This window comes from Mycteria americana, chromosome Z, assembly GCF_035582795.1.
Source record: "Mycteria americana isolate JAX WOST 10 ecotype Jacksonville Zoo and Gardens chromosome Z, USCA_MyAme_1.0, whole genome shotgun sequence".
Lineage (NCBI taxonomy): Eukaryota > Metazoa > Chordata > Aves > Ciconiiformes > Ciconiidae > Mycteria > Mycteria americana.
In genome coordinates this window covers 24322549-24346871 of record NC_134396.1, presented here as the reverse complement: position 1 = coordinate 24346871, position 24323 = coordinate 24322549, and the positions used below count along the sequence as shown (strand labels likewise).

Genomic DNA, 24323 nt, shown 5'->3' with positions numbered 1-24323 from the left:
GTTTAACTGAAGAATGCCTAGGATCTGCATGCTCACTGAAATAAATAAAGCAGAGCTGAAGGAGTACTGCTGCAGCCTGTTTCTGTCTGTTAGTAGTTTTGATACAAAAAGAGCAGCAAGGACTTACTCTACACTTAGGATGTCACTGAAAGAGTTCACAGTGTACACTTTACGATGCATTTCAGTATTAGTTTGCCTCTCTGTAGTTAAGCACATAGTTCCCTGCTAACTGCAGAAATGGGGATCAGCTCAGTCACTAAAAGCTTTTAACATCATAGTGTGAGCATGTAAAATGACATAACTTTTTTTATCTACTGTTTGCAAAAGAGTTGTTATTTAATGCTTGTCCATTTGTAATTTAATCCATGGGATGTGCTTTTTTTAATTTGCTGACACTTGCCTAAAGCCATTGAGAAGGATTAGGGCTGGACAATTTTCAAGTTTCAGTAGAGAGCTGGCACTTTCTGGTTTGTGTGCTTGTGTAACAGGGTTTGTGTTCCTCTTGCAGTGGAGCCCAAGGAGAGTACGCAGGTTTGGCTGCAATCAAAGCTTATTTAAATGCAAAAGGAGAACGTCATAGAACTGTAAGTGTCAACACTCGTGTGAGGAAGAGCTTTGGGTGGGAAGTGGAGAAAGGAGAGTTGGTTCAGCAGCTGGGACTCACCTAGAGAGAAACTAGGTTGTGTATCCTCATCTGTGGCAAGCTTTCAGTACTCCCTGCTTCCCTCATGGATCATGGGTACCATCTTAAAAGTCTTTCTTTACAGACAGCGGGAATGAGGAAAGGGGACTCCCTTAAAGGGTGGTTGTACTGGGTCTGGCTGGGATGGAGTTAATTAACTTTCCCCATAGCAGCCCATATGGTGCTGTCTTTGGAGTTGTCTAAAGCAGTGTTGATAACACAGGGATGTCTTGGCTATTGCTGAACAGTGCTTGCACAGTGTCAATGCTTTCTCTCTTTCCCACTCTGCCCTGCCCCGCCCCCGTCCCTCCCCAAGGAGTAGGCTGGGGTGGGCAAGAGGTTGGGAGAGACACAGCCAGGACAGCTGACCCAAACTGACCAAAGGGATGTTTTATGCCTTATAATGGCGTGCTCAGCAATAAAAGCTCAGGGAAAGGAGGGCAAAGCAGGGAAGGTCATGGTTATGGCATTTTTCTTCCCAAGCAACCATTACATATGCTGAGGCCCAGCAAGTGGCTGGACATCTTCCTGAGGTCCAGGAAGTGGCTGGACATCTGCCTGGCCATGGGAAGTAATGAATGAATTTCTCTTCTTGCTTTGCTTGTGCACGCAGCTTTTGTTTTCCCTATTAAACAGTCATTCTCTCAGTCCATGAGTCTTCTCACCTTACTTCTGTTTTCTCCTTGTCCTGTGGGAGACAGGAGCAAGTGAGCAGCTGTGTGGGTGTTTGGCCATTCGCCAGGTCAACCCATCACAGTCCTTTTTAGCACCCAGCGTGGGGCTTGAGGTAATGACAGTTTTGATCTGAGCATGTTAATTTGTTAATTGGCAGGCTCTTGTGTGGTCTTGCTTGCTTTACTGTGTATTAGAGTCTAGGGCTTTTTATGGCTGCTTTCGGCTCTTGCTGCTTGCGGTGCTGCTTATCAATGTATTTCGCTGTGCTTGGAAACATTTTGATAAAAGCAATGACCGTATGCCTGGTGTGGCATACAGCCCTGGCTGTGATGCTGTTCCTGTGCTGCATGAGCTACCTTGCAGAGACAGCGAGGGATTACACCTCCCTCTTCTCCTCTGGGCTTGATGTGTTCAGCTCTGTTGCATGGGCTCTTGAGTTTTTTGTACATCCTTACGTAAGATTTTTGATCCTGTTATCTAACATTGTTGGCTTGCTGTTGGATGTGTGGAGCCTGGTTTGATCCTGGTGTAAAAGTAAACAACTTGTTGAGTTGACAGAGAAACGTGCCCCGAGGCAGGTGATCCCTGGGTGACGGGGTGTGTAGGAGGGTTTGGGCAGGTGCCTAGGGCTGTTATCACGTCCTGTAACCTGGGATTTTATACCTGAACAGGCACGTGATCCCGTTCAGTTGGCACACCACTTGATGGAAGGGTGCCTTGCCTACCCCAGTGAGATCCAGCAGCTCCTAGCACTGTTTTGGGGCTTGGCCTGTGCCTGTTGGGCCTCTGTCTAGCACTGTCACAGCAGCAGAGGAAAGTGGGCCTCTGCTTCTAAGGACACGGTGGTTGAGACAGGGACCCAAACCTCACTCATAGCGATTGCCCCAGTAGTAAAAAGGAAGCACTGGCAGTAGAGGTCAACAGGACTGTACCATCAGTTAGTAAAGGAGGAGGAGGAGGAGGAAGGGTCTGATCAGGAAGCCAGTCCCTTGGCACGGAAACATAAGGACGAAGTGACAGAAGTCATCCAAGAGGCAGAAACTACCCCATCCCTAACCCTGAGCAAGCACCAAGATATGCAGAAAAATTACAGCTGCCAGCCAGGCAAGCATATTGCTGCCTGGTTGCTCAAATGCTGGGATGCTGGAGGGGATAGTCAGGAATTGAAGGCACAAAGCCCAGCAGCTGGGATCCCTTGCTAGGCACCAGGGAATCAACAAAGAAATCAGAAGAGAGTTTACAATCTGCAGCCTCTGGAGGTGGTTCCTGTTGAGTGTGAGGTGTGCTTTCAAGGGTGATCTTGTCAATTACTGAGGCAATTGAACGCCTGCTGAGGAAGGTGTTCAGTATCTAAGAGAATTCAGAATCTAAGAGTGGTGAAGGTGGTCTACAGTGACCTGGACAACAAACAGGTCTCCACAGATCTGCATGACATCCAGTACACATGGGCCATGTAGAGGAGGTCTGTGGAAAATAGACCAGTGTCATACGCCAACTCATTGGTGATGGTGGACTGGCCCTATCTTGAGATACCAACTGTGGAGAGACTGTCTTGCCAGTTCCAGGGTGTTTCAAAGAGAATCCCTCCACTTCTCATCCCCACAGGCAGTGTCTTGGCTGTCAGGGGTGCCCTGTGGTTCCCTCCCCCTGCCAGAGGGAAAGGGAGCCCCAGGTGCACACCCCATGTCACCCTCTGGTTCTTCCTGCGTGGCTTGGGGAGGACACGAGGAAAAGGGACAGTGCACTCAGTCAAAGCTAGAAGCCCATGTACCTGAACTGCAGGGGAAGACAGCCACTAAGAAGGGACCGACCAAGAAGGCTGCCACACCTGCTGCTGCCAAGACAGTGGAAGGCAACCAGCAGTCCCCCAGACACAGAGTAAGGGCTGAAAATGCCTCTTATCCTGAGTTTGGTGAAGGGACTTCTGGTCTTACACCACAGGAGTCAGAGAGTGAATACTACAACCAGGAGTAAAGGGTCCTGGCTTCTGGCTAGGTGGAGGAAGGGGATAACGAAGTTTAATGGACTGTATGGATTCAATGGCCTGGCACATCAGATCCACGGGGGTGTAGGGCTTTGGGGGATACTGGTACAGAGTGTACCATAATGCCATCAGGGTAGGAGGGGGCAGGACACATCTGGATTTGTGGAGTGACAGGGGGATGCCAACAGTTGTCTGTGTTGGAGGCTGAGGTGAGCCTAACAGGAGACAAATGGCAGAAGCATCCTATTGTGATGGCCTGGAGTCTCCATGTATCCTTGGCTCAGAGTCTCCATGTATCCTCCATAGACTACCTCAGGTGATGGTATTTCAAGGACCCAAGAAGGTACTGGTGGGCCTTTGGTGTGGCCACAGTGTACACAGAGAGGATTAAACAACTGTCTACCTTGCCTGGCCTCTCCATTGTAGGGTTGCTGCATGACAAAGAAGAGCAGGTGCTGGTTCCTACCATGATGGTGCACCAGTGGCAGTATCGCACCAACCGAGACTCCCTGGTTACCATCCATAAGTTGATTCACCTACTGGAGAGCCAAGGAGTGATAAGCAAGACTTAATAACCCTTAAATAGTCCCATAAAGCCAGTGCAAAAGTCTGACAGAGGGTGGAGGTTAACAGCGGACTATCATGGCCTGAACAAAGTGATGCCACCATTGAGTACTGCCGTGTGGGACAAGCTAGAGCTCCAGTATGAACAGGTGTCAAAGGTGGCCAAGCAGTGTGCCACAACTGATATTGCCAGAGCATTTTTCTTTATTCTTTTGGCAGCAGAGTGCAGGCCACAGTTTCCTTTCATGCGGCGGGGTGTCTAATACACCTGGAACCGACTGCCCCAGGCTTGGAAGCACAGCCTATCGGTCTTTGACTGATACAGACTGCACTGGAACAGGGTGAAGCCCCTGAACACCTGCAATACATGGATGACATCCTTGTATGGGGCAACACAGCAGAGGAAGCATTTGAGAAGGGGAAAAGAATAATCCAGATCATTTGGAAAGCTGGTTTTGCTGTAACACCAAAGCAAGGTCAGAGGACCTGCACAAGAGATTCAGTTCTTGGGACTAAAACAGCAATGGACATTGTCACACCCCTGGGGCTGCAACCAATAAGGTAGTAACTATGTTCCCACCAGCTAGTAAGAAAGGAACACAGGCTTGTCTAGGCATTGTGGATTACGGGAGAATGCATGTGTATGCCAGGTTACAGTCAGCTTGTGAGCCTTCTCTATTGAGTGACCCTAAAGAAGAACTATTTTGAGTGGGCAGCAACTGTTTTGAGACTTGAGCAGCAACGGGCCTTCGAACAGATCAAAGAGGAGATAATTCATGCGGTAGCCCTTGGGCCCATCCGGATGGGACCAGCTGTGAGAAAGGTACTCTACACTGCAGCCAGGGAGCACAGCCTCAACTGGAGCCTCTGACAGAAAACACCTGGAGAAATACAAGGTCAGCCTTTAGGGTTTTGGAGCTGGGGGTATTGAGGATCCAACACCCACTACACTCTGACTGAAACAGAGATACTAGCAGTGTACAGTGGGGGCTGAGCTGCTTCACAAGTTGTTGGTACAGAAGCACAGCCCCTCTTGGCACCATGATTGCCTGTGCTGTACTGGATGGTCAAAGGACACTGCATAGAGTAAGCGGGTAGTGTTGGTTATGCAACAGGCTTGGATGGGGAACCCCAGCCACCCAGGAATCCTGGAAGAGATCATGGACTCATCAGAAGGCATAAATTCCAGAGCATCACTCAAGGACATGACTCATGCGCAAGAAGTGTCACCATATAATGAGTTATCAGAAGGTGAAAAGCAGTATGGTCTGTTTACCAGTGGATCCTGTTTGTTGTATGAAACCATCGGAAGTGGAAGGCTTCTTTGTAGAGTCCTACACAACAAGTTGTCAAAGCCATCATAGGAGAAGGCAAGTTGAGCCAGTTTGCAGGAGCTGGCCCTAGAGATAACTGAAAGAGAAAAGCAGCCAGTACTCTATGTCAGTATTGACTCATGGATGGTGGCATATGCCCTGTGAGGGTGGCTGCACCATTGGAAACAGACCAACTGGCAGCGCAGAGGTAAATCCATCTGGACTGCTGCCTTCTGGCAAGACATTGCTGCCCAGGTGGAAAGCATTCCTGTAAAGGTACATGTCAGACAGATGCTCACAAGTCCAAGGGCAGCACCACTGAAAAACACCAAAAAAAAAGAGCAGGTAGACCAGGCTGCCAGAATTGAAGTGACTCAGGTAGACCTGGACTGGGAACTTAAGGATGAGTTATTCATAGCTCAGTGGGCCCATGAAACATCAGGACGTTTAGAGAGAGACCTGAAACCTACAGATGGGCTTGTGATCGAGGGGCAGACCTAACCATTGAAGCCATCACACAGGCTACTCTTGAATGTGAAACAGTGATTCAGATCTTCAGTGAGATGGATCTAGGCACAGATGTCCATGCCTCAAAAGAAAATGGGCAATAACAGTTTTTTGCTTTTTCAAGGTGGTATGACACTCCCTCTCCAGCTTTTTCAGTTACAAAGGGAACACGAACTGATTAGCTAAAACTTATATTGCTTATAATGTCAGTTGGTTCCCAGTATAGCCACTCCTGACAGAAGAAGCAGACAAGCCTCTGGTATGCCTCGGTAGCTACTCATAGAAGTCTCTAGGTTCATCCAGTTCTTTTCCATTCAAACTGTTTCAAATAAATTTCTGTAGGATATATGGAGGTAACCTTGTGTCACAAGGGCCACAAAAACTGTAGATGAATAATGCAAATCAGTTTTGATTCATTGAGGATCATCATCAGTCGCTAACGCTAGAGTCCAAAGGCTTGATTTGTATTCTCTTCTGTATTATTCTAGATATTCTGTAATATTCTAGATCTGCCTGGCTCCAGTATATTCTGTTTTGAATGCTATTACTCAGTACTGTGGGTTCTTTTCTGAACTATGCAATCAGTTCTTTTAGTGACCTGGGTGATTTTGTATTAACAGGATATTTCGCATTTCACTGTAAGACTCCATTATAAACCAATTATGAGTAAGTTGAAATGCTAGGGAACCAGCACAGATATTTATAATGTTCTATTTGGATGACCTTTCTCCACAGCGAAAACTGACTACTTATCTTTTCATTTCTTTCCTGTGTTTTCATGAAATATTTATGCATGTGAGCCTTCCCACTTACCCCACTGGAAATTAGTTTAGGAACATTTTTTGGGGCCACATCAAAAACTTCTGGGAAATCTGAGATTAGTTAGATCTTCCTCTTTCACACACTCATAGAGTTGGCTTTAAACGGTAGGAAAAAAGTCCTTAGTGCAATAATATCCATATTTTCTGTACCTGATTTTATACTTGGCTTTGGAACTCATTTGCCTTCTCAAAATGGAACGGTCATTGTCCTGACCTCCTGGGAACTATAACCTCTGTGTGAGGAAACTACCTAAAATTGAATAGTGAGTGTTGTCTTGGTCCATCTTTGTTTCTTTGTTTCATCCAGATCACCTCAAACTTCTTGGAAATCAGCCACTCTTTACAAATACAAGTTTTGTTTTGTGAGTAGTTTTATTCCATGGGAAGTGAAATTAGGTTGAAATTTTATTCCTTGGACAGTTATCTTCTGATTATCCACGTATGCTTTGCTGTTTCTCTTATTCTGTGCAAGATCCTTGGGCTTCTGTGAGTGCCTATGGACCTTCTATGCTCAGAAATACCCAGAGGTTAACTGCACAGAAGAGAGAGCCTGCGGGTTGCTTGCAGTTACTCACGCTTAACAGATTAATTATGTTATCATAAAATGAAGATAATCTTGGAAAAAAAAGGGGGGAAAAAAGAAAAGAAGAAAGCCCACAAAATGTCCACCTTTCAACTGAAGTCACCTTTTCTCCTGGGCTGGAGAAAGTAGGTAAACCAGCAGGTCAAGCTTCTTGCAGTCGGCCTCATTTGGATTTGGTGCCCTCTCGTGGAAAAAAGTATCGACATATTACCCGACCGCTACATCTGTCTGCTTTGTTGCCTGATCCGTAACTTGTGTACCCAGCAGCTGCAGATGCAACCCAGCAAGACTGGGTGGCAATCTAGACTCACTTTACATTTCTGCTATGCAGCTAAAATGACTACAGATATGCCACAGTGCTTCCCAGCACTGGGCTGGGATCCTTGTGTTTCCTTTCAGCATAGTTGCACAGTAAAACATTGACAGTTCACCGTGAGAAAAGCAAATATCCAGGTGCTGAGACAGATGGGTCAGTTCCTTGGAATAGCTTTTCAAGTAATTAACATTTGTCTTAGCATCTCTGTGGAACATAAGGTAGAGACCATCGTGCAGTTTCTCATGAAAACAGAGAGCCCTACTGTCAGTTATTTAATGCAGCTGAGTTTGAGTAACTTAATAAACTTAGTTAAATGAATCCTTCCAAGAGAATCACCATAGACAAATGTTTCAATATCCTTACTGAATAGAAGCAAAGGATATTTTTTAGAGAAGGTGTATTTATTGTCTTTAGAAGGGCTGTAGTTCCTAGCAAATGCCTGGAAATATCCTGAGCTCCATTTTCCTATCACTAAGAAGAACCTACATTTATTTAAGTAAAAGTACTTCTCTTTTTTTCTTTTTAAATGAACTGTATAGAGCATCTAAGTAGCTGTCTGGAACTTCTTAGCTATAGCCAAAATAGTCTAAATTTTTGTTTTGAATAGAACACAGAAGAAAATGCTTTGGAAGTCAGCTGAAGATGTAGTAGAAAGTTGGAATTAGATAGTTTTTCCTTTCAAGTAATTGTACATATGGAGGGTGATTACTGTAAAAAAAAAATTAGTCTTTTAAAAACAAGAGGGGGTGAGAGGAAAGGATTTTAAATGTATCTGAGATAATATTCTGGAGCTGCAGCCCTAAATATGATTTATGCAGCAAATGAAACTTTATTTTCCTAATAAGTATTTCAATGCTGATACTTGAATGGATTTTCTTCAGAGAAAATTGAGTTGCATCCTTCAGTACAAGTGGCAATTTGCCAGTAAACATTCCCTCAGGATCCCTTTTGAAAACTCTGATAATTGAGTTGTAGCTGAGCATAGACCATAATGCTTTAAGATTTTTTAACTAGTTATACTTTAACCCCTGCTTCTTTTTCCCTTCTAAGGTTTGCCTTATTCCTAAATCTGCTCACGGTACAAATCCAGCAAGTGCACAAATGGCAGGGATGAAGATTCAGCCAATTGAAGTGGATAAAAATGGGAGCATTGATATCTCCCATTTAAAAGCAATGGTGAGTAGTTAATTATCTTTGATTTTCAAGGCAGGAACACTCCTCCTCTATTTCAAGGCAGGAACACTTCCTCTACAGGTAATAGTGTTGGCAGCTGAATCACGTTTGAGAGAAAATAGGGCAATAATAGTGAATACATGCTTGAAAAGCATAAGTAATTCTTCCCTTTTTTTGCTCGCTCAGACACTAGCCATGGACACTTGTGAGATTTCCTTTCATTGAGGATCTGTGGTGCAGGAGTGTCTCAGAGAGTCTTTCTACACAGTAGGCTCTTTAATAGCAGATCTTTTTGGTCTACATCTCGTGTTTGAAATGAATGAAGCATGTTCATGAGCGCGAAGCATTTGAAACTGCACTTTAGCCTTCGCTTAGTGAAGTTCAAGCCCACCTCTGCTGGGGAAGGTGTTGCTAGGCAACTTTTTTCACTTTTTTGAGTAGATTGGCTGCAGGTGAATCTTGGGATTCCAAGGGATTAGCAGGACACATTTCCAAAAATACATATTCGAGCAGGCTTTTATGGTAGTCATAGACCTGTATTGCTGAAAGTGGGGGGATGGTCATTGGATCACATTACCTCGAAGGCCAGATGTTTCACTTGGCCTGTCTTAACGTCCCAGAAGTGACTATTATACATACAACTTTTAATACCATCTCTTATTCCCTGATTTAAACTTCTGATTTATTGAAGAAACACTCTTTTTCCATAGGTCTTGCTGAAGGAGAGAGCCCAGTATCTTTTGCTGACTATAAATGAATTAGACTACCTGCTGTTAGACTTGCTTCTCACCTGTAAAACACTTGATGACCTTAATTACATGTTTTTGTAAAAATCTCCTCTTAAGAAGCTTTAGGAGCCTCAATGACCTTTTTTTCTCTCTCCCTCCGTGCCACCAGGTGGACAAGCACAAAGAGAACTTGGCAGCCATCATGATCACGTACCCTTCCACCAACGGTGTGTTTGAAGAGGAGATTGGAGATGTGTGTGACCTGATTCACAAACATGGAGGCCAGGTTTACTTAGACGGAGCAAATATGAATGCCCAGGTACAAAATCTCCTAGGTAGATTTATTACAACTGGGAGTGTACGTTTCCTTGGAATAAAAATAGCACAGCAGAACTCAGTTCGGACCATAACACAGGTCTTCACAAGATGGCACAGGGTTTGGGGCAGGAGGTGAGGTTTCCAAGAACAGTGATAAAAATTAGAGGGTGAAAGTAATTCTCTTTTATCTGATTTTGCCCTGAAATGTGTTGTAAGATGTACAAGTTGTTCACTGAAATAGGCTCAGTCTGCCTAATCTTTGTCAAATACATTTACAGACATGAATAAGAATTCCTAAAGCAAAAAAAATGTTTGCATCAATTCTTGTTTATGATGCATCATGTTAAAGAAAAACGAAAAAACATACAACATTTTTCAACCTGTTTTTCTTGAATGAAGTTAATAGGTCTTAAAATGGCATGTAAAGAATATTTTGAGATAGACGATTACTATTCCCTTCACAGGTGGGTCTGTGTCGTCCTGGAGATTATGGCTCTGATGTCTCTCATTTAAACCTTCACAAAACCTTTTGCATTCCCCATGGAGGAGGAGGACCTGGAATGGGACCAATTGGAGTGTGGGTATCTCTTTACTAGCCTTTTCTTTAAAAAAAAAAAAAAAAAAAAAAAAAAAATCCCTTCGTGAATCTTGGTTGGCAGTTCACCTAAGCACAGAGCCATGAATGGCAGAGGTGTACTGTTGTTTGTAAACTTTTGTCCTTCTCCAGGACAGTCATGTGCTGATCTCACGAATGGTGAGGTTCACGTGTATTCCCAAACCCTGACTTTCCTGTTGGCCCTTTAGTGTGTATGGTAGACCTTGCTCAGCAGTCTGTTTTCTGAGTAAATGCAGAGATGATCTGTGGACTTTGAGGGATGATATTGTACATAGTCCAGAATGCAGAAGTGGTACATGAACTACATAAATCTATCCTACAGGGAAATCATATTCATTTAAAAGAAAGTAATCTTACTCTTTTAAAAAAACATTTTGATTTGGATAGCTGCATGAATATCTTGTGAAAGGTTGAAAACTGCGTGCCATCCTCCATAGTCACCAGTTATACTAATAAAGTTTCTGTTGAAAAGGACATAGACCAAACTTCCTGGAGGACTGTGTTTGGAAGAAAAGTGAAGAGAAGCTACTGCTGAAACTGTCTAGAAATGGTAACACAGGAACACACATTTAAGTTCTAAAAATTAATGTTTTTGTTTTAGGAAGAAACATTTGGCTCCCTACTTGCCTACCCACCCTGTCGTCAAAATACAGCCGGATAAGGATGTATGTCCTTTGGGTACTGTCAGTGCTGCACCTTGGGGTTCCAGTGCTATATTGCCAATTTCCTGGGTGTATATCAAGGTGTGTAGACTTTTATAATAAGTATCAGCTGAGGGTCTGTTTCTGTTTCAGCAGGTCTGAGGACCACTGGAACCACATGAACAGGTTTAAGAGCAACTTGTCATAGGATATTTGCACAGGCTGAAATGCATATGAGTACAGCACAGTCATAGGTTATTTACATCCATTGAACCTCCTTGTCTTCCAGTAGGACAATGGAACAGCCTGTTGCCATCTGTTGCAATAGGAGAGGATGGCAGGACAACTGCTGTATCTATGCAGCCTGCTTAATTCTTCTGTCTCTTGTCTGTAATAATTCTTGAGACAAGTGGACACAAGGCAGAAAGCTGCACTCAGGCTTGTGCCTCCACTGTCTCTGACATCAAAGTTTTCATGTTTAAAAGCTGCTTGGTAATTACTGTTCTTCCAATAATATTTTTGGTTGTATGCTGCAGTATTATTATACTTGACCTGTATGTAATATTTAACTTTCCAAAATCTGTTTAATAAGAACTTGAATTCCAGGGAATTTTACTGAATTTGAAAACTGAACTTAGTTTTGGCTTTCGGTGTGCGACAACTTGATCATGATCTATGTAATTTTTTTAATGCCTTGCAATTTAGTGATAAGCCTGCAAATATTTGGTTACATATATGGGCATGTTCAGCCAACAGAGATGAGTGTAGATTCAAATTCTGTTTGAGAAGAGCACAAATTCTGTTTGTGCTGGGACTCTGAGCAACATTTAAAGCTTTCAGTGAGAGAAAGAGTTGGAATGGTGAACGTAAGGGCAGTGTCATTCAGAGTACCCTGTAGCCAGTTTGATACTCTATCCATGGAAAGTTTCACTCCCCAGGAAACCAGCTCTTCTGGAATTTGAAATGAGTGACTATGAGCTGGTACAACTTCCATGGTGGGTTTTCAGCTGTGGGTAAAAATCACTTGTGACTGTAAGCTGGTTCCTATTACAGAATATTTAAACTGTAGGGTATTTTTAAGGGAAGCTGTTTCTTCTCAATGCAAAGTGACATCTGTTTACACTGTCCCATCTAAATGGGCTACCTTGAAGGCTGTTTTGGCTTTCTCCTTTGCCAACTTAACTTCTAAGTGCAGTGTTAAGAAATTCAACCACAGCTCAATTCCAGCATTGTCCTTTTGCAGTGCTTTAACAAAGAAATAAGTGCATCTGTGTTCATTTGGCTCTGGTCTTTTTTAATGCACAGCATCATCTGTGACATGACACCAGCAAGCAGAGTTTGAGTTGCTGGCATAATCTGTATAGACAGCACACATAGCTTTTTAGGCAGCTCTCTGGATGCTCTTTGCCTGGGGGTAAGGATGGTGACAGGCAGCGTGTGCAGTTCTTACAAGTGTGCTGATGACATTCTTGAGTTCTGCTCACTTTTTTCTATTCATTTCAGAGCTTCTCTGTTTGAGGAAAGGTTTGGATTGTTCGCTTGTTGACTTTAAGCAAAAACTCTTATACAGTAAGCAGTCTCATAAGCTATGTATACCGAAGTTGCTCTCAAGTAATACGCAGTGCTTTTTCTGTGAGTGTAGAGTGGAAAAGTGTAATAGCAGTGTGACTGCCTTAAAACTAGCCAGATGCATTAAGATGCTGTTGCCTGTCATGCTTGCCAGTACAAGAACACACTTAGCTTGCTTGGGAGTGTTTTTAGATCTGTTTCTTCATGTTATTCCTCTTTCAGACAATGGGAGCAAAGGGTCTGAAACATGCTTCTGAGATTGCCATACTAAATGCAAACTACATGGCAAAGAGGCTAGAGAAGCACTACAAAATCCTTTTCAGAGGAGCAAGAGGCAAGTATTGGGCAATTTGTTTTCTTCTACAAAGCTGACTTTTTTTTTTTCCTAGTGTAGAAGTTGGCTTACAATATGGTTCTTTTTTAATGCTACGTGACAGCTGCATCTCAAACTGCTCTTGACGTTGTTCACAAAGGGACAAATAACCTGTCACGCTGCTTCTGTGGAGGTATTACAAGGAAACTTTGATACTTGGAAGTAGAAGAAAAAATGCCTGTTTGTAATTAGATGCAGTGATGACAGAAGATGGAGTAAACCTTGGCATCACATTGTTCTCCTTGAAGTCTAGTAGCAGATTAATGAACAGTAGACAAAGGAGAAGCAACGAAGTTGAGACCTCCAAATCTCCCATAACCAATGGCACAACAATTTAAGAACTGGAAGCAATTTTTGCACCTGTACTTTCCCTTTCACACTCTCTCTGAAAAAGAAACCCCAAATTTTTCTCATTTCCACTCCTTATTCTCCTTTGTGAGACAGGGGGGAATCCCCTTGGCAATGCGAAATACTTTAGGTACATTCTAGTTCCCTGCTCCAGCTCTCCAGTCTTGCAGCAGGGCAGAAGTAATGAATAAGAGGTGAAAGAATTATCTGTTATAGTAAAGTAACTGTATCAGAGAATGCTATATTGCTTAAGCTGAATGGCACAAAGGAACAGTTGAGTACAATAGGTATGCTCTTCAAAATATATGTCTTAAATTTAATGGAGTACACCTTGGCTAAACCTGCAGGTTGCATTTTAAGAGAATACATTATTTCCTCACAGAAGTGAATGGAAGTTGCAAATTTTGAAAGATTCAGCAATGAAATGGAACAAGGTTCTCCAGGATCATGGATATAAATTTAGATAACTTATGCCTCTAGCCTCTCTATAAGACCAGATTTGAGCTTTTCTCTGGCATAACATGAAACTAACAGTCTTGTATATGGCTAATTCAAGATAGCCTAAGACCCAAATAGAGTTGGGCCACTGACAAATCCAATTATTTTTCAGAGTACTTGTAAATTATAGGAGCTACTTTGACCACCCTTTCCTAGTTCTGATCTTGGAAATGAGGCCTCTTCTTAACGTGATGTGGGGCTCAGAGGGCCAGTCTTAAAATACTGAGTTGTATATCTCTTAGCTGATAATTTCTCAGGTTTGAGTTTTTGCCCAAGTGGGTATTTTTTAATTTGTCTTTTTGCCGTGTTCTCCACAAAACAGAATAGACTGCTTGGTAGATTGCATTATTCTCCTAGTAAGTAAACATAGTGTACGCTTTTTCATTTACAGGTTATGTAGCCCATGAATTCATTTTGGATACCAGACCTTTCAAAAAAACAGCAAACATTGAAGCTGTAGATCTTGCTAAGAGACTTCAGGATTACGGTAAGTCAAATGTCTCTTTTTAAAAGTAACAGTGTAAGTGAGAATTTCCTAAATCTCTTCTAAAGGGAGCCAGAAACGTTCTAGTCCTGTGCTTATGGATGGTGAATCTGTTACAATCATTTCAGGTTTCCTCATGTTCATTAAGGGCTTAGAGAGATACTTGCATCAATTGCGTTGTAGTAGCTACTCATAAGTCTGCTCCTACCTCCCCAGTTCTGTAAACTGCCCCTTCAACTTTGCGATTACATGACTCTTATCCATTGGAGCAAGTGGGTTGGAGCCAAGAGCTTAATAAGATTCAAGAAGAAGATTAAATTAAAAAGAAAAATACTTTTGAAGTAGGATAATAGGATTTGGACACTTCCATCCTGATACAGTTTAGGCAGTTTTGTACAAATGCTCTGAAGAATCTGATTGTGGCTACTCTTTGGCTGCCAGACAAGATAACCCATTGAACTGCTTGATCCTATGCAACTGTGCTTCTAATGAATATGCATAAAAGCTGTTAAAACCCTAACGAGTAATACCTCATCAGTGAAATAATCCAAAGCCCAGTTGTGCTACCAAAAAACCACCTTTCCTGCTCTTTGTATGTGAGCTGCTATGGCCTTAAAGTGCATGCACCACTTTAAATAGACTTTTCAGTAGGTATGGAGGTGAGTTACATGGATAAGTTTAGTAAAGTTCCATCCTCTGCAGCCAAAAGAGAAGTGTCATGAGGCGGTAACTAGCAGTAGTGCAGGAAGGGAATCATGAGAGACCACCTTTTCTTTTTACCTTGTTTACCAGTGCAGAAATCTATACCCATCTCACTTTGCCGTTCAGCCTGTCATAAGAAGGTAAAGTGACAAAACAATTCTACTGAAGTGAGCAGCAGGAACAGAAATAACCCAGGAAAGAAACAATATACTTTGGGCTGAAAAGTAACAAAGCAAAAAAAGCAGGTTTTAAGAGCATTTCATTAAATCAGTGTGTAACTCTATTGTAAACAATACAATGGCATCACCCTTCAGCATTAAAAACTATGATACTTGAAAAGTCTGTCTTAACTCTACAGTACACTGCCAACACTACCCATGAGTTCAGTGTGAAGATTATAGAAAGGGATGAATTTGTGAATCAATTGCTAGCTAATGCATATATTCACTCAGAACCTATTGCCAGTGACTGATTTCTTCTTTATCAGGTTTTCATGCTCCAACCATGTCCTGGCCAGTGGCAGGGACGCTTATGATTGAACCAACAGAGTCTGAAGACAAGGCAGAGCTGGACAGATTTTGTGATGCAATGATCAGTATCCGGCAGGAAATTGCTGAAATAGAGGAGGGCAGGATGGACCCCCAAATTAACCCACTAAAGGTAAGATGGCAAGTAGAGCAAGTTGCCAGCATCAGCTAAACCCTTGAGACTTAGTTGAGACTATGTGAGCCTGCTTCCTGGTCTTTCAGGACTCTCAAAAATAACTGTGTGCAACAGTGAACACATGAACTTCTTGAAATCTGACTTTTTAAAGAAACTTTTAAAAACTTTTTAAATTTAAACAAATTTAAACTTTTTCAAAATTTGAATTTTGACTTTTTCAAGTCAGAAGTCTGACCTTTGCTGACATAGAAGAGAAAATGACTTATGCAAGCACATGATCTATAATTTTTGAGGCCATCTCAAAGTAATGAAGGAGAGATGCTTATTTATCTGGTTTAAGAAGGGAAGTGGAATGACCTTAAAACTAACAGTAAAATAAAGATTGAATGAGTTTTTTTAGCAACTGCAGCATAAAATTGCTATAGGCTAAAGTTCTGTTCAACCCTTGTAATGCTGTACTGACTTTTTAAATACTGGGGGGATTTAGTGAAGAGCTGGAAGCGTATTCAAACTTTGGGTAGTATCTTCAGGCAAACTGAAAAAAATCTAGATACTGACTTGCTTCCTGTTTTAAATCTGCCTTTGTGTCCCCCAGAAAAATGGTATTCTCAAGAGACTCTCTAGACAGTAATTATTTATATGTAGTAATATGAACTTGAAGGAGGGTTCACACTGATGTGTTCAACTGGATTCAGTAATTCCATGTCCTAAACATGTCTTTTTGCTTGTAGATGTCACCACATACTCTGAACTGTGTCACTTCTTCCAAGTGGGATCGTCCTTATTCCAGAGAAGTGGCAGCATTCCCGCTGGTGAGTAAATAATGGGATCCTAGTGGTGTGGTAATACATAAGCGTGCTTTCTGCTCTGTGGTTTTCTGGTCAGTTGGAGATGAAGTAATCTGGTAAGAATAAAAACTTCAGAGCCATTTTTACTGTTGCTCAATTTTTATGTGTGTAAGCTCTACAGTAGTTCCAGTTTTTCCAGACAAGGAAAAAAGATCTTACAAAAAAAAGTCTCTACACATGAAGTGCAAACTTGGATTTCTAAATCTCAGCACTTCGATATTGGATATTCCTACTGGAAACAGCCCGTTCAGGTTCTGACATACTGCACCAGGGGCTCCCAAAACAGAGTCCCATGTCCTGACATTCAAAGCTCTGCTCCAAAGAACTTGGACGAGGGTTTCACAAGATGCATGGTCAGCATGGGGCAAGCCACACCAGTATCAGCCTGCTACAAATAAAGGTCAAACTGGAGCTGGATACATCAGACTTCTTCAGAGCACTACATAAAATTGCTTCCACAATCTTAGCAGCTGAATATATTGTTAACTAACTTTTCTCACCTAAAACTGAATTGCATCTATTTTATTGCTGCGTACTGTATCAAAGAGGAATAATTTAACTGCACCTGTGAAGTTTGCCACCTTGTTTTATATATTACATTATAATTATATTGAACAGCACAGGTCTTGGTAATCTCCTCCACCCTGCGTTGGTTCCTATCTGTAAGCCAGTTATTCAAGGAGGCATAGTTTTCTTTTATCCCACGTCAACTGCTTCTTTACAACTTTTGTTAGAGGACATGGTTACACTGTTTTGAAAATCTAAATATTCTTTTGACTGCCAACTCTATTACACATGCTTGTTAACTTTCAGGGACTGCAAATAGATTTGAAGTATGACTTCACTTAAAAAAATCCACTTTTCCACCATTTGTCATTCTTAAAACTTCTAATGTCTATTACGATTACGTAGATTTGCTTGGTAGAAAAATTAAAATAGTTGTTTTTTCTTCTGTACTTAGCCATTTGTGAAGCCTGAAAGCAAGTTTTGGCCCACAATTGCTCGCATTGATGACATATATGGAGATCAACATCTGGTTTGTACGTGCCCACCAATGGAAGCCTATGAATCTCCCTTTTCTGAACAGAAGAGAGCATCTTCGTAAGACTGCTTCCAGCTGCCTGGATTTCTGAGTCCATCAGGATGGCCTCTTCCTCCCAGACCTGATAGGGGATTTATATACTGTGTATATTTGGGATAATCACCATGTTTGTTAATTGAATCACTGCTCAGTTAAAATGTAAATGCAATCAATAGGTTAGGTGTAAACAAAATGTGATTGTTTCACAGCAGTTGATGTTGACGTTGCCTTGATTCAGCATTTTGTCTGTTTTGTGCTAAAGTTTTAACAATTAACACCCAATTTGCAAAGCGACATGGAAGATACGGTTAAAAAAAGTAGAAAAGATGCAGATGCATAAGGCAATAGTAATGAATATTAACTGCAGGAGTAATTGTTTATATTTTGTAAAAAAAGATGAAGTAGATTGTTTAATTTACTTCACGTATTACCACTAGCATTTCTACTGTTAATATTTCATACTGTTTTTTTTACCTACCAGTGTTAGTACTCTAATAAAATTGGTCAGAATTTTAAGTGTTGTCATGTTCTGGATTTTAACTTTTCAACTGGATTTATCCAACAGAGCAGTACAAAATCATGAAGCTTAAGTTCCAATTTGTCAGAATTGCCACAGCAGTAACAGCTTCTACAGAAAGCAAAATACTGGCAGAGATTAACATTGAAATAAATCTCTGATTTTTTTAATTAGCTAGAATGACCAGTTTTACTGAGCAATAAACAACTTAACTTTTTTCTGTATCACACCAATTTTTCCTTGTAGTTCCATCTAATCCTCTCCTCTTATTCCGGAGAAGGCATGAAACACCTTTTCTAACAGACTGTGAACTGCTTAGTATGAGTTACATCTTGTCTAACAAAGTATTCTCCTTCCACCGCTTCTCAAACCTCTTATTTTGGATACTGGCTTTGGTTTATACAGTGCACTCAACTTGCCTTGCTTTGTCATGTAAGTCTACAGCTTGTGTAAAAACTGATTCACAGCTTTAGCTCTGCCCCTCCAAGAATACCGACAGCACCCTGAGACCAGAGCCCTCCTGCTACACACAATGCCACATTCAATTACTCAGTAGCCAGAATGCAGACTTTAAACAGGAGCCTCTTCTAATCTGTTCCCAGTCAAATTTATATAAAACCGATCTTCTCACCAGTTACACAGACAGACCCTATGAGTTACAAGCGCATTTGAAAGGAACTTGAGAGCAGGTCTGTGCAGATTCATTCGCGTTTGATGCAAGTGAGCACCCATGTAGAGATAAACTCATTCAGCCACATGAAGCAGGATTTTGGTCAATGAAGAAGCAGGTACTGGGCTAACACTCGGGCTAACACCTGGGGACAGGATCGCACAATTTTGCACCTTACAACCAGCAACTACTCAACCTCTTCTTGAAGGTCTACATGCACACTACATGCCTGGAAGCTTTCTCTGAAGTGACACAAATGAGACTAGTGATCACAGCACTATTTTAAGTACTGTAGGTTTGTGTCCTTTACAGTGAAAGTTTTGGGACTGCAACTTTTTCATTACGTACCCTTTAGACTTCAGTGGGGGCTTTAATTATACAAAGAAACTGCAGATGACAGGAGACAGGAATGGATTTCATTAAAGGAAGGTTAGGCCAGATACCAGTTTTGATGTGAAAAGCTGCACCTACGTCCTAAAATGTCTAAATACATAGTGAAGAAAATTAGAATTTTATACTCTAGAATTTATTATTGAAAAGGGTGTCTTTCAGTAGCTACAGATACAGGACTAAGGGTGTAAAAAATTGTGAAAAAACCACTGTGACAAACCCATAGTGTGAGGAAAGGACAGTCTTTCTGCATTGCCAGTCTAACTCCACAAAGTCTTGTCAAGCTACTTTAATGTTTGTTAAAGGCAGTTTCATTTTGCTTGATTGTGTCCGTCACTGAAAAGATATATTAAAAAATTTGTTTACATATTTTTGTATTAAGCAGAGAACTTCCCATTGTTGACCTCAAACTGACGGATTTATCTCATCAATTAATTGGTAAAAGCTATCAAACGGAAAAAAGCATTAAAAGGTATAAAATATTTCACAGCACTCAACTATCAAGTAAAAAGCCACAAGTCTTACGTGCTTACTGCACAGAGGCAATGATTGTTACAAAGGTAAAATTACATCTGTTTTCCCCATAAAATACTCAGCCACGGTTTTGTAAAACACGTAAGTTCAACAGCATATAAGAATCTGTCTACAGCTCTTCTAAACTGTATGCTTAACACCAATACCAATTCACCTACTGAACAAAGGCCGAACCCTCATTCTAGTAAGCACAGAAAAAACTGAGGAGTTAAATCTTTCAAAACTGTTCAGCAATACCTGGTTTTTTGATATATGACTAGAGAGATAGCACCAGCATTACGTATTTTGGATGCAACTGAAATCCTAAGTAGAACGGTGGGGAGAGTCGGGAGAGAGAGAAGTTACTTTTTTCGGATGAAGTGAATAAGCCATTAAGCTAACTTTCAGCCACAAAAACCCGCACTGCCATGTGCGTCTCAATGATGAGCTCATTACCACACCAGGGTAAGGACAAGACCTTAAATTACTGAGAATGACATATATACTTCCATATATACTTCTACATATGCCTACTTTGCAGGCTCAGGCTGTCAGTGCAGTCCCATGCCTTCGGTGGGAAACTCTGACTGATGCTGTGCAGGGCACCCACAGCTCCCAGCTGCCCCAGGCCGGCTCTGGCAGCAAGCACTGCCAACGCCAGCGGGGCAGGAAGGGCTCCCTCCCACTCCAGTACACGGACCGAGCACTAACAAGCGTCCTTCAAACACTCAGTAGGGACCAGAGTAGCTACCTGACAGCCGCTGCTATAGAGTATGTGTGAGCCCATGGATATCGATTGGGTTGGGTTTTTTTATTTAATTAACAATGTTTTTTTAATTGAGAAATGAGTTAAGGAATATAAAGCCTCATGTCTGAAAAATAAGAAGCCCACCTACAGAAAGCATTTAGTAATCTGAAAAAAAATTTCTATAAAAATGTCATGATTTAAATAAGTGGATAATAGTAAAAACAAAATTAGCAACTTTTCTGAATCATAAAATATTTAATAAGGTATATTTTGGGGGGGGATATATTGTATATAAAATTTCAGATCACAATATGAAGCGATTTGAACCCTCTCCAAGCTAGCACTGCCTTCAATGCCATGTAGATGTATTGCCACTGATACAAGACCTACTAAAAGCATACAGTTTAACTAATACAGAAGTGGCTTTTTTATATGAAATATTTTTTACACAACTAGAGTGTCTTGAATACCCTCTTTAAGTGCAAAAAACACAGATCACTTTACACTAATGCAGCAACAATGCATTCATATTGTTCTCATTAGTCATTAGTAGTCAACTTGCATAAGATACAAGAAAAGCACAATGAAGCTCACAAAAATAGACTAAAAATCAGCCTGTTCTTGCAAAAAAATACAGCATAATGGAAGAAAAAGACAAAAAAAGGATTATGCACACCACAGAATTTGCTGTTCTTTAATCCAGCTGGCTTAAGTGCTGTTTCTGTTTTTTTGCTGTTTTTGTGGGTTTTTGTTTTGGTTTGGGGTTTTTTTGTAAATCAAACCACATGGACCAGGCACAACTAATATTCAGGAGGCAGTGTGTAGCTAAACTTCACTAACTTTTTGTCATCCCCACAATTTATTTTCCTCTGTCCTGAGGTAGTTACAATAAAACAAATCATAAATTAAGCATCAGCTAGGCCAGTAAGAGCTGAGGCTTTTATTTTTATTTTCTTTAAAAACTATTTGTTAACTGGCCAAAACTACCCTTGATGTTAAAAGACAGCTGAGAATTAGAGTTCTCACTACACCAAAAAGATGGCTATGAGGGGAAGAGGGTTAGCTGCTTCAAAATGTGACAATATATTGAGTCCCATCAAGCTGGCTGGTCCACTGTTGAATTTCCCATGTTTATTCTCCTTTACTGTCTATAAAGTCACTGGGAGAAGTCGGAAGGATCTGAGCACATCATCGTCCTTTACTGTAACCAGGGAAGAACTGGTCCAGTAGTGTCTGCAGTATCTTGTTGGGAACCATGGTGTAGCCCTTTCCCAGGTCATAGCGGCAGGCAGGGCAGGTGAAGACTTCAGCTCTGAAGGAGCGCTGTAAACAACTCTAGGGCATACAAAGACAGAGAAGTAAATTGTGAGAACTTTGTTTTAGACTGACAGCTTACCCAGCAAGAACTAAGGAATCACTATAAACCAAAGATGCAATCTGCTGTACTACCAGAAAAAACGAAGTCAATACCAAGCCCCCTGGCACCTACCTCTGCCTCTATGACTACCATGTCCTAACAAAGGAACCCTGCTCTGGGCTGGGATATGAAACATTGAGCTTGGAAGGAATTAAATCACTACTGAGATTTCCCCTTCATTTCCAGTAGTGCCTTCCTGTGAATCACAGCCACGTCTGCAGCTTCCTTCTGGCTTCCTGGTTAGATTGCTACAGTTTTCCAGACCTTCATTTCAAGAGGAAGGTGAGTATACCAGGTACATTGCTTGTGTAACAGTCTCTGTCTACCTCATTGGATGAGATTCAGTTAAGCCTTAAAGACATATGTAGAATAATACGATCTCTAACACATTAGCATCAGTGCTGCCCTCCTTACTATGTTACCACAGGCTGCAGAGCCCAGGCATGTGAGCTGAATATCAGAAATTTATCAGGGCAGATCTGTGCCCAAACAACAATAGCAGCTTACTATCAAACTATTCCTTACAACTTTAATTGGATGTTATTTTGTATTTGCAAATATTTACTGACATCTTCAAATTCTGTGCTTTCTGAGTTTCTTGCCATTCAGCTTTCTCTTCTCCATGGTTTTCCAATTTCCGTAATTCTAAATATTAACCCCTTCATAATACTTTTTATGTTTTTTTAAGGAGCCATAATCGTTCTATGTGTGCAGGCCATCCAAAACAACACAGTGATTTTTACTGGAGTGATACATATCTTCTTGAACAGTGAACTTGCATTATCAGATACTTACTAGGATGATAATAGTCTGAGTCCTTCGAGGCTCTTAGGCAGAAATAACAGGTATGGCAGGCACAGTTCAAATATGCACAATTCAGCCCATGATTCTAGACACACTCGTGCTACAGAAATTAACTCTAGTACAAACTGGATTCCAAACTCCTTACATTATATCCGACTGATCAAGATTTTAAAATACATGAGTTATAAATTGACTTCTGTGGCCCTCCTACCAAACATAAACAATGCCAAGAATAACAAGACAACATAACTGACTCCAAATAGGCCCAAATGATTTTCTTGTATTTACCCTGCATCCTTTCAACTATTCTTAGTAAGTGTTACACAATTATAAAATCTGGTTTTATTCCTTAACTATGTAAAATTAAACTATTGTTACTGTACCAACATCTAGCTCCTGGACCAAACCAATTCCTAGTGTAATTCCACTGATCACAAAGGAATGACAGCAATGGGAAACTTCACCCATTATGCCTACCAGGAACTATACTAAATGTACTTCCACTCTATATTACATAAAATTAAGGTTCCACAGCAATCACTGAATGCAAACTTGTCACATGTTTTTGCTCAGAATGTTAGGCAATAATTATTGTCTTTCTAAAACACATATGGCTTTGGTGACTGGTGTCTCAGAGCCAAAAAAACAGCCCAGAGCAAGACCGAGTTTATTCTTACTTTACAGACGTTGTGGAGGCACTCTGTTGTCACTGGCTGGTAAACCAGCTCCTGGCAGCAGACACACATAAAGGATTGTTCCAGTTTCTTCAGAAAATTCTAGTGTAGGGCAAAGGAATAAAAAAGACAAACTCTGTTACAGTTCTCGTAACTGCCACTTATTACATAAAGATGATGAACTTCCAGAAGTTCTTAAGTCCTCCATATCCATGACTGCAGCTTTCTAAAAGTAATCAGGAAGCAGGTCCGTAACTGCTTAATTTCCCTGCTCTTCCACAAATCAGAGAACTAATGTTTTCAAGATTATTTACTTGCTTGTGTGAATATTGCTATAAACAAAATGAAACAGACGAGAGGGCCCCTCATGCCTGATTCTTAGCATAGGTCAGAAAATTTAGTAATTGTGTTTAGTAACTGCTGCTAGAAATTTGCATGTCCCTGAAAGATCTCTGCTTCTTTGCCAAGGGAATTTCTGCTAAGAAAGCCACTTCTGCACCTCCTGCTGTGCTGATGGATTATGGCTAGCTTAACGGCTTCTCCTCTCCTCAGGCCAAATTCTCTGCAGTGTGTAAATCAGCCTCCCTGGTTTTTAAATATTCTCAGGACATCTCTGAGGAATCTCAAGATACATTTGTATCAGGTGTTTTACACACACAAGCATGCTTGTCTCTGGCATGTCAGTGATCTCCAAATGTCTCAAGAATACAAGCTTAGGTATAGAAAAAAAGCAGATCTACAGGTAATCAAAATCCTTTGTAATAATTTTTAAAATACCAGTTTTAACATAAACCACATTTTATTTAGTTAAAAGGGAAGGTGGTTGTTTCAAGCAGAAAGATTTACATTTTCACAGTAGTGACCCAAAGCTACCAGTGATTCCTATTGCCTTTAGTGGCAACCAAATGGAAATCTTACCAAAATTATGGGTAGGAATCTGTAGAAAAAGGACTTCTCAGTAACTCAACCGCTTTTAAATTACTGTTTTCTCCTTTTTACAAACACATATCTCTATTGCCTGTCATCATGCACAATTTTAAGAGCTGAAATTCCTTCTAGTCATTACAGACACTGGATAGAAGACAGATAACAACAAATAACTT

At 41.1% G+C, this 24323-nt stretch overlaps 2 protein-coding genes across 5 annotated transcripts in view; one reads left to right on the top strand and one right to left on the bottom strand.

The window, feature by feature from the left end:
* GLDC (glycine decarboxylase) overlaps nucleotides 1-18188 on the top strand; it is a 46901-nt gene extending 28713 nt beyond the window's left edge. The window contains exons 16-25 of the mRNA XM_075527196.1: nucleotides 509-584; nucleotides 8496-8621; nucleotides 9516-9665; nucleotides 10129-10241; nucleotides 10882-11023; nucleotides 12713-12824; nucleotides 14101-14196; nucleotides 15383-15555; nucleotides 16290-16370; nucleotides 17368-18188. Of these exons, the coding sequence (XP_075383311.1) occupies nucleotides 509-584; nucleotides 8496-8621; nucleotides 9516-9665; nucleotides 10129-10241; nucleotides 10882-11023; nucleotides 12713-12824; nucleotides 14101-14196; nucleotides 15383-15555; nucleotides 16290-16370; nucleotides 17368-17511 (1213 nt within the window). The 3' untranslated portion in view covers nucleotides 17512-18188. The remainder of the gene's footprint in view (nucleotides 1-508; nucleotides 585-8495; nucleotides 8622-9515; nucleotides 9666-10128; nucleotides 10242-10881; nucleotides 11024-12712; nucleotides 12825-14100; nucleotides 14197-15382; nucleotides 15556-16289; nucleotides 16371-17367) is intronic.
* Nucleotides 18189-19885: 1697 nt separating this feature from the next.
* Nucleotides 19886-24323, bottom strand: part of UHRF2 (ubiquitin like with PHD and ring finger domains 2) — a 95611-nt gene continuing 91173 nt past the window's right edge. For 2 of the 4 annotated variants that reach the window (XM_075488364.1, XM_075488365.1), the window contains exons 16-17: nucleotides 23224-23322; nucleotides 19886-21660 (exon numbers count right to left, since the gene is read on the bottom strand). In XM_075488364.1, coding sequence (XP_075344479.1) covers nucleotides 21514-21660; nucleotides 23224-23322 — 246 coding nt within the window. In that variant the 3' untranslated portion in view covers nucleotides 19886-21513. The remainder of the gene's footprint in view (nucleotides 21661-23223; nucleotides 23323-24323) is intronic. The other 2 variants (XM_075488366.1, XM_075488368.1) reach the window with 1 other exon arrangement.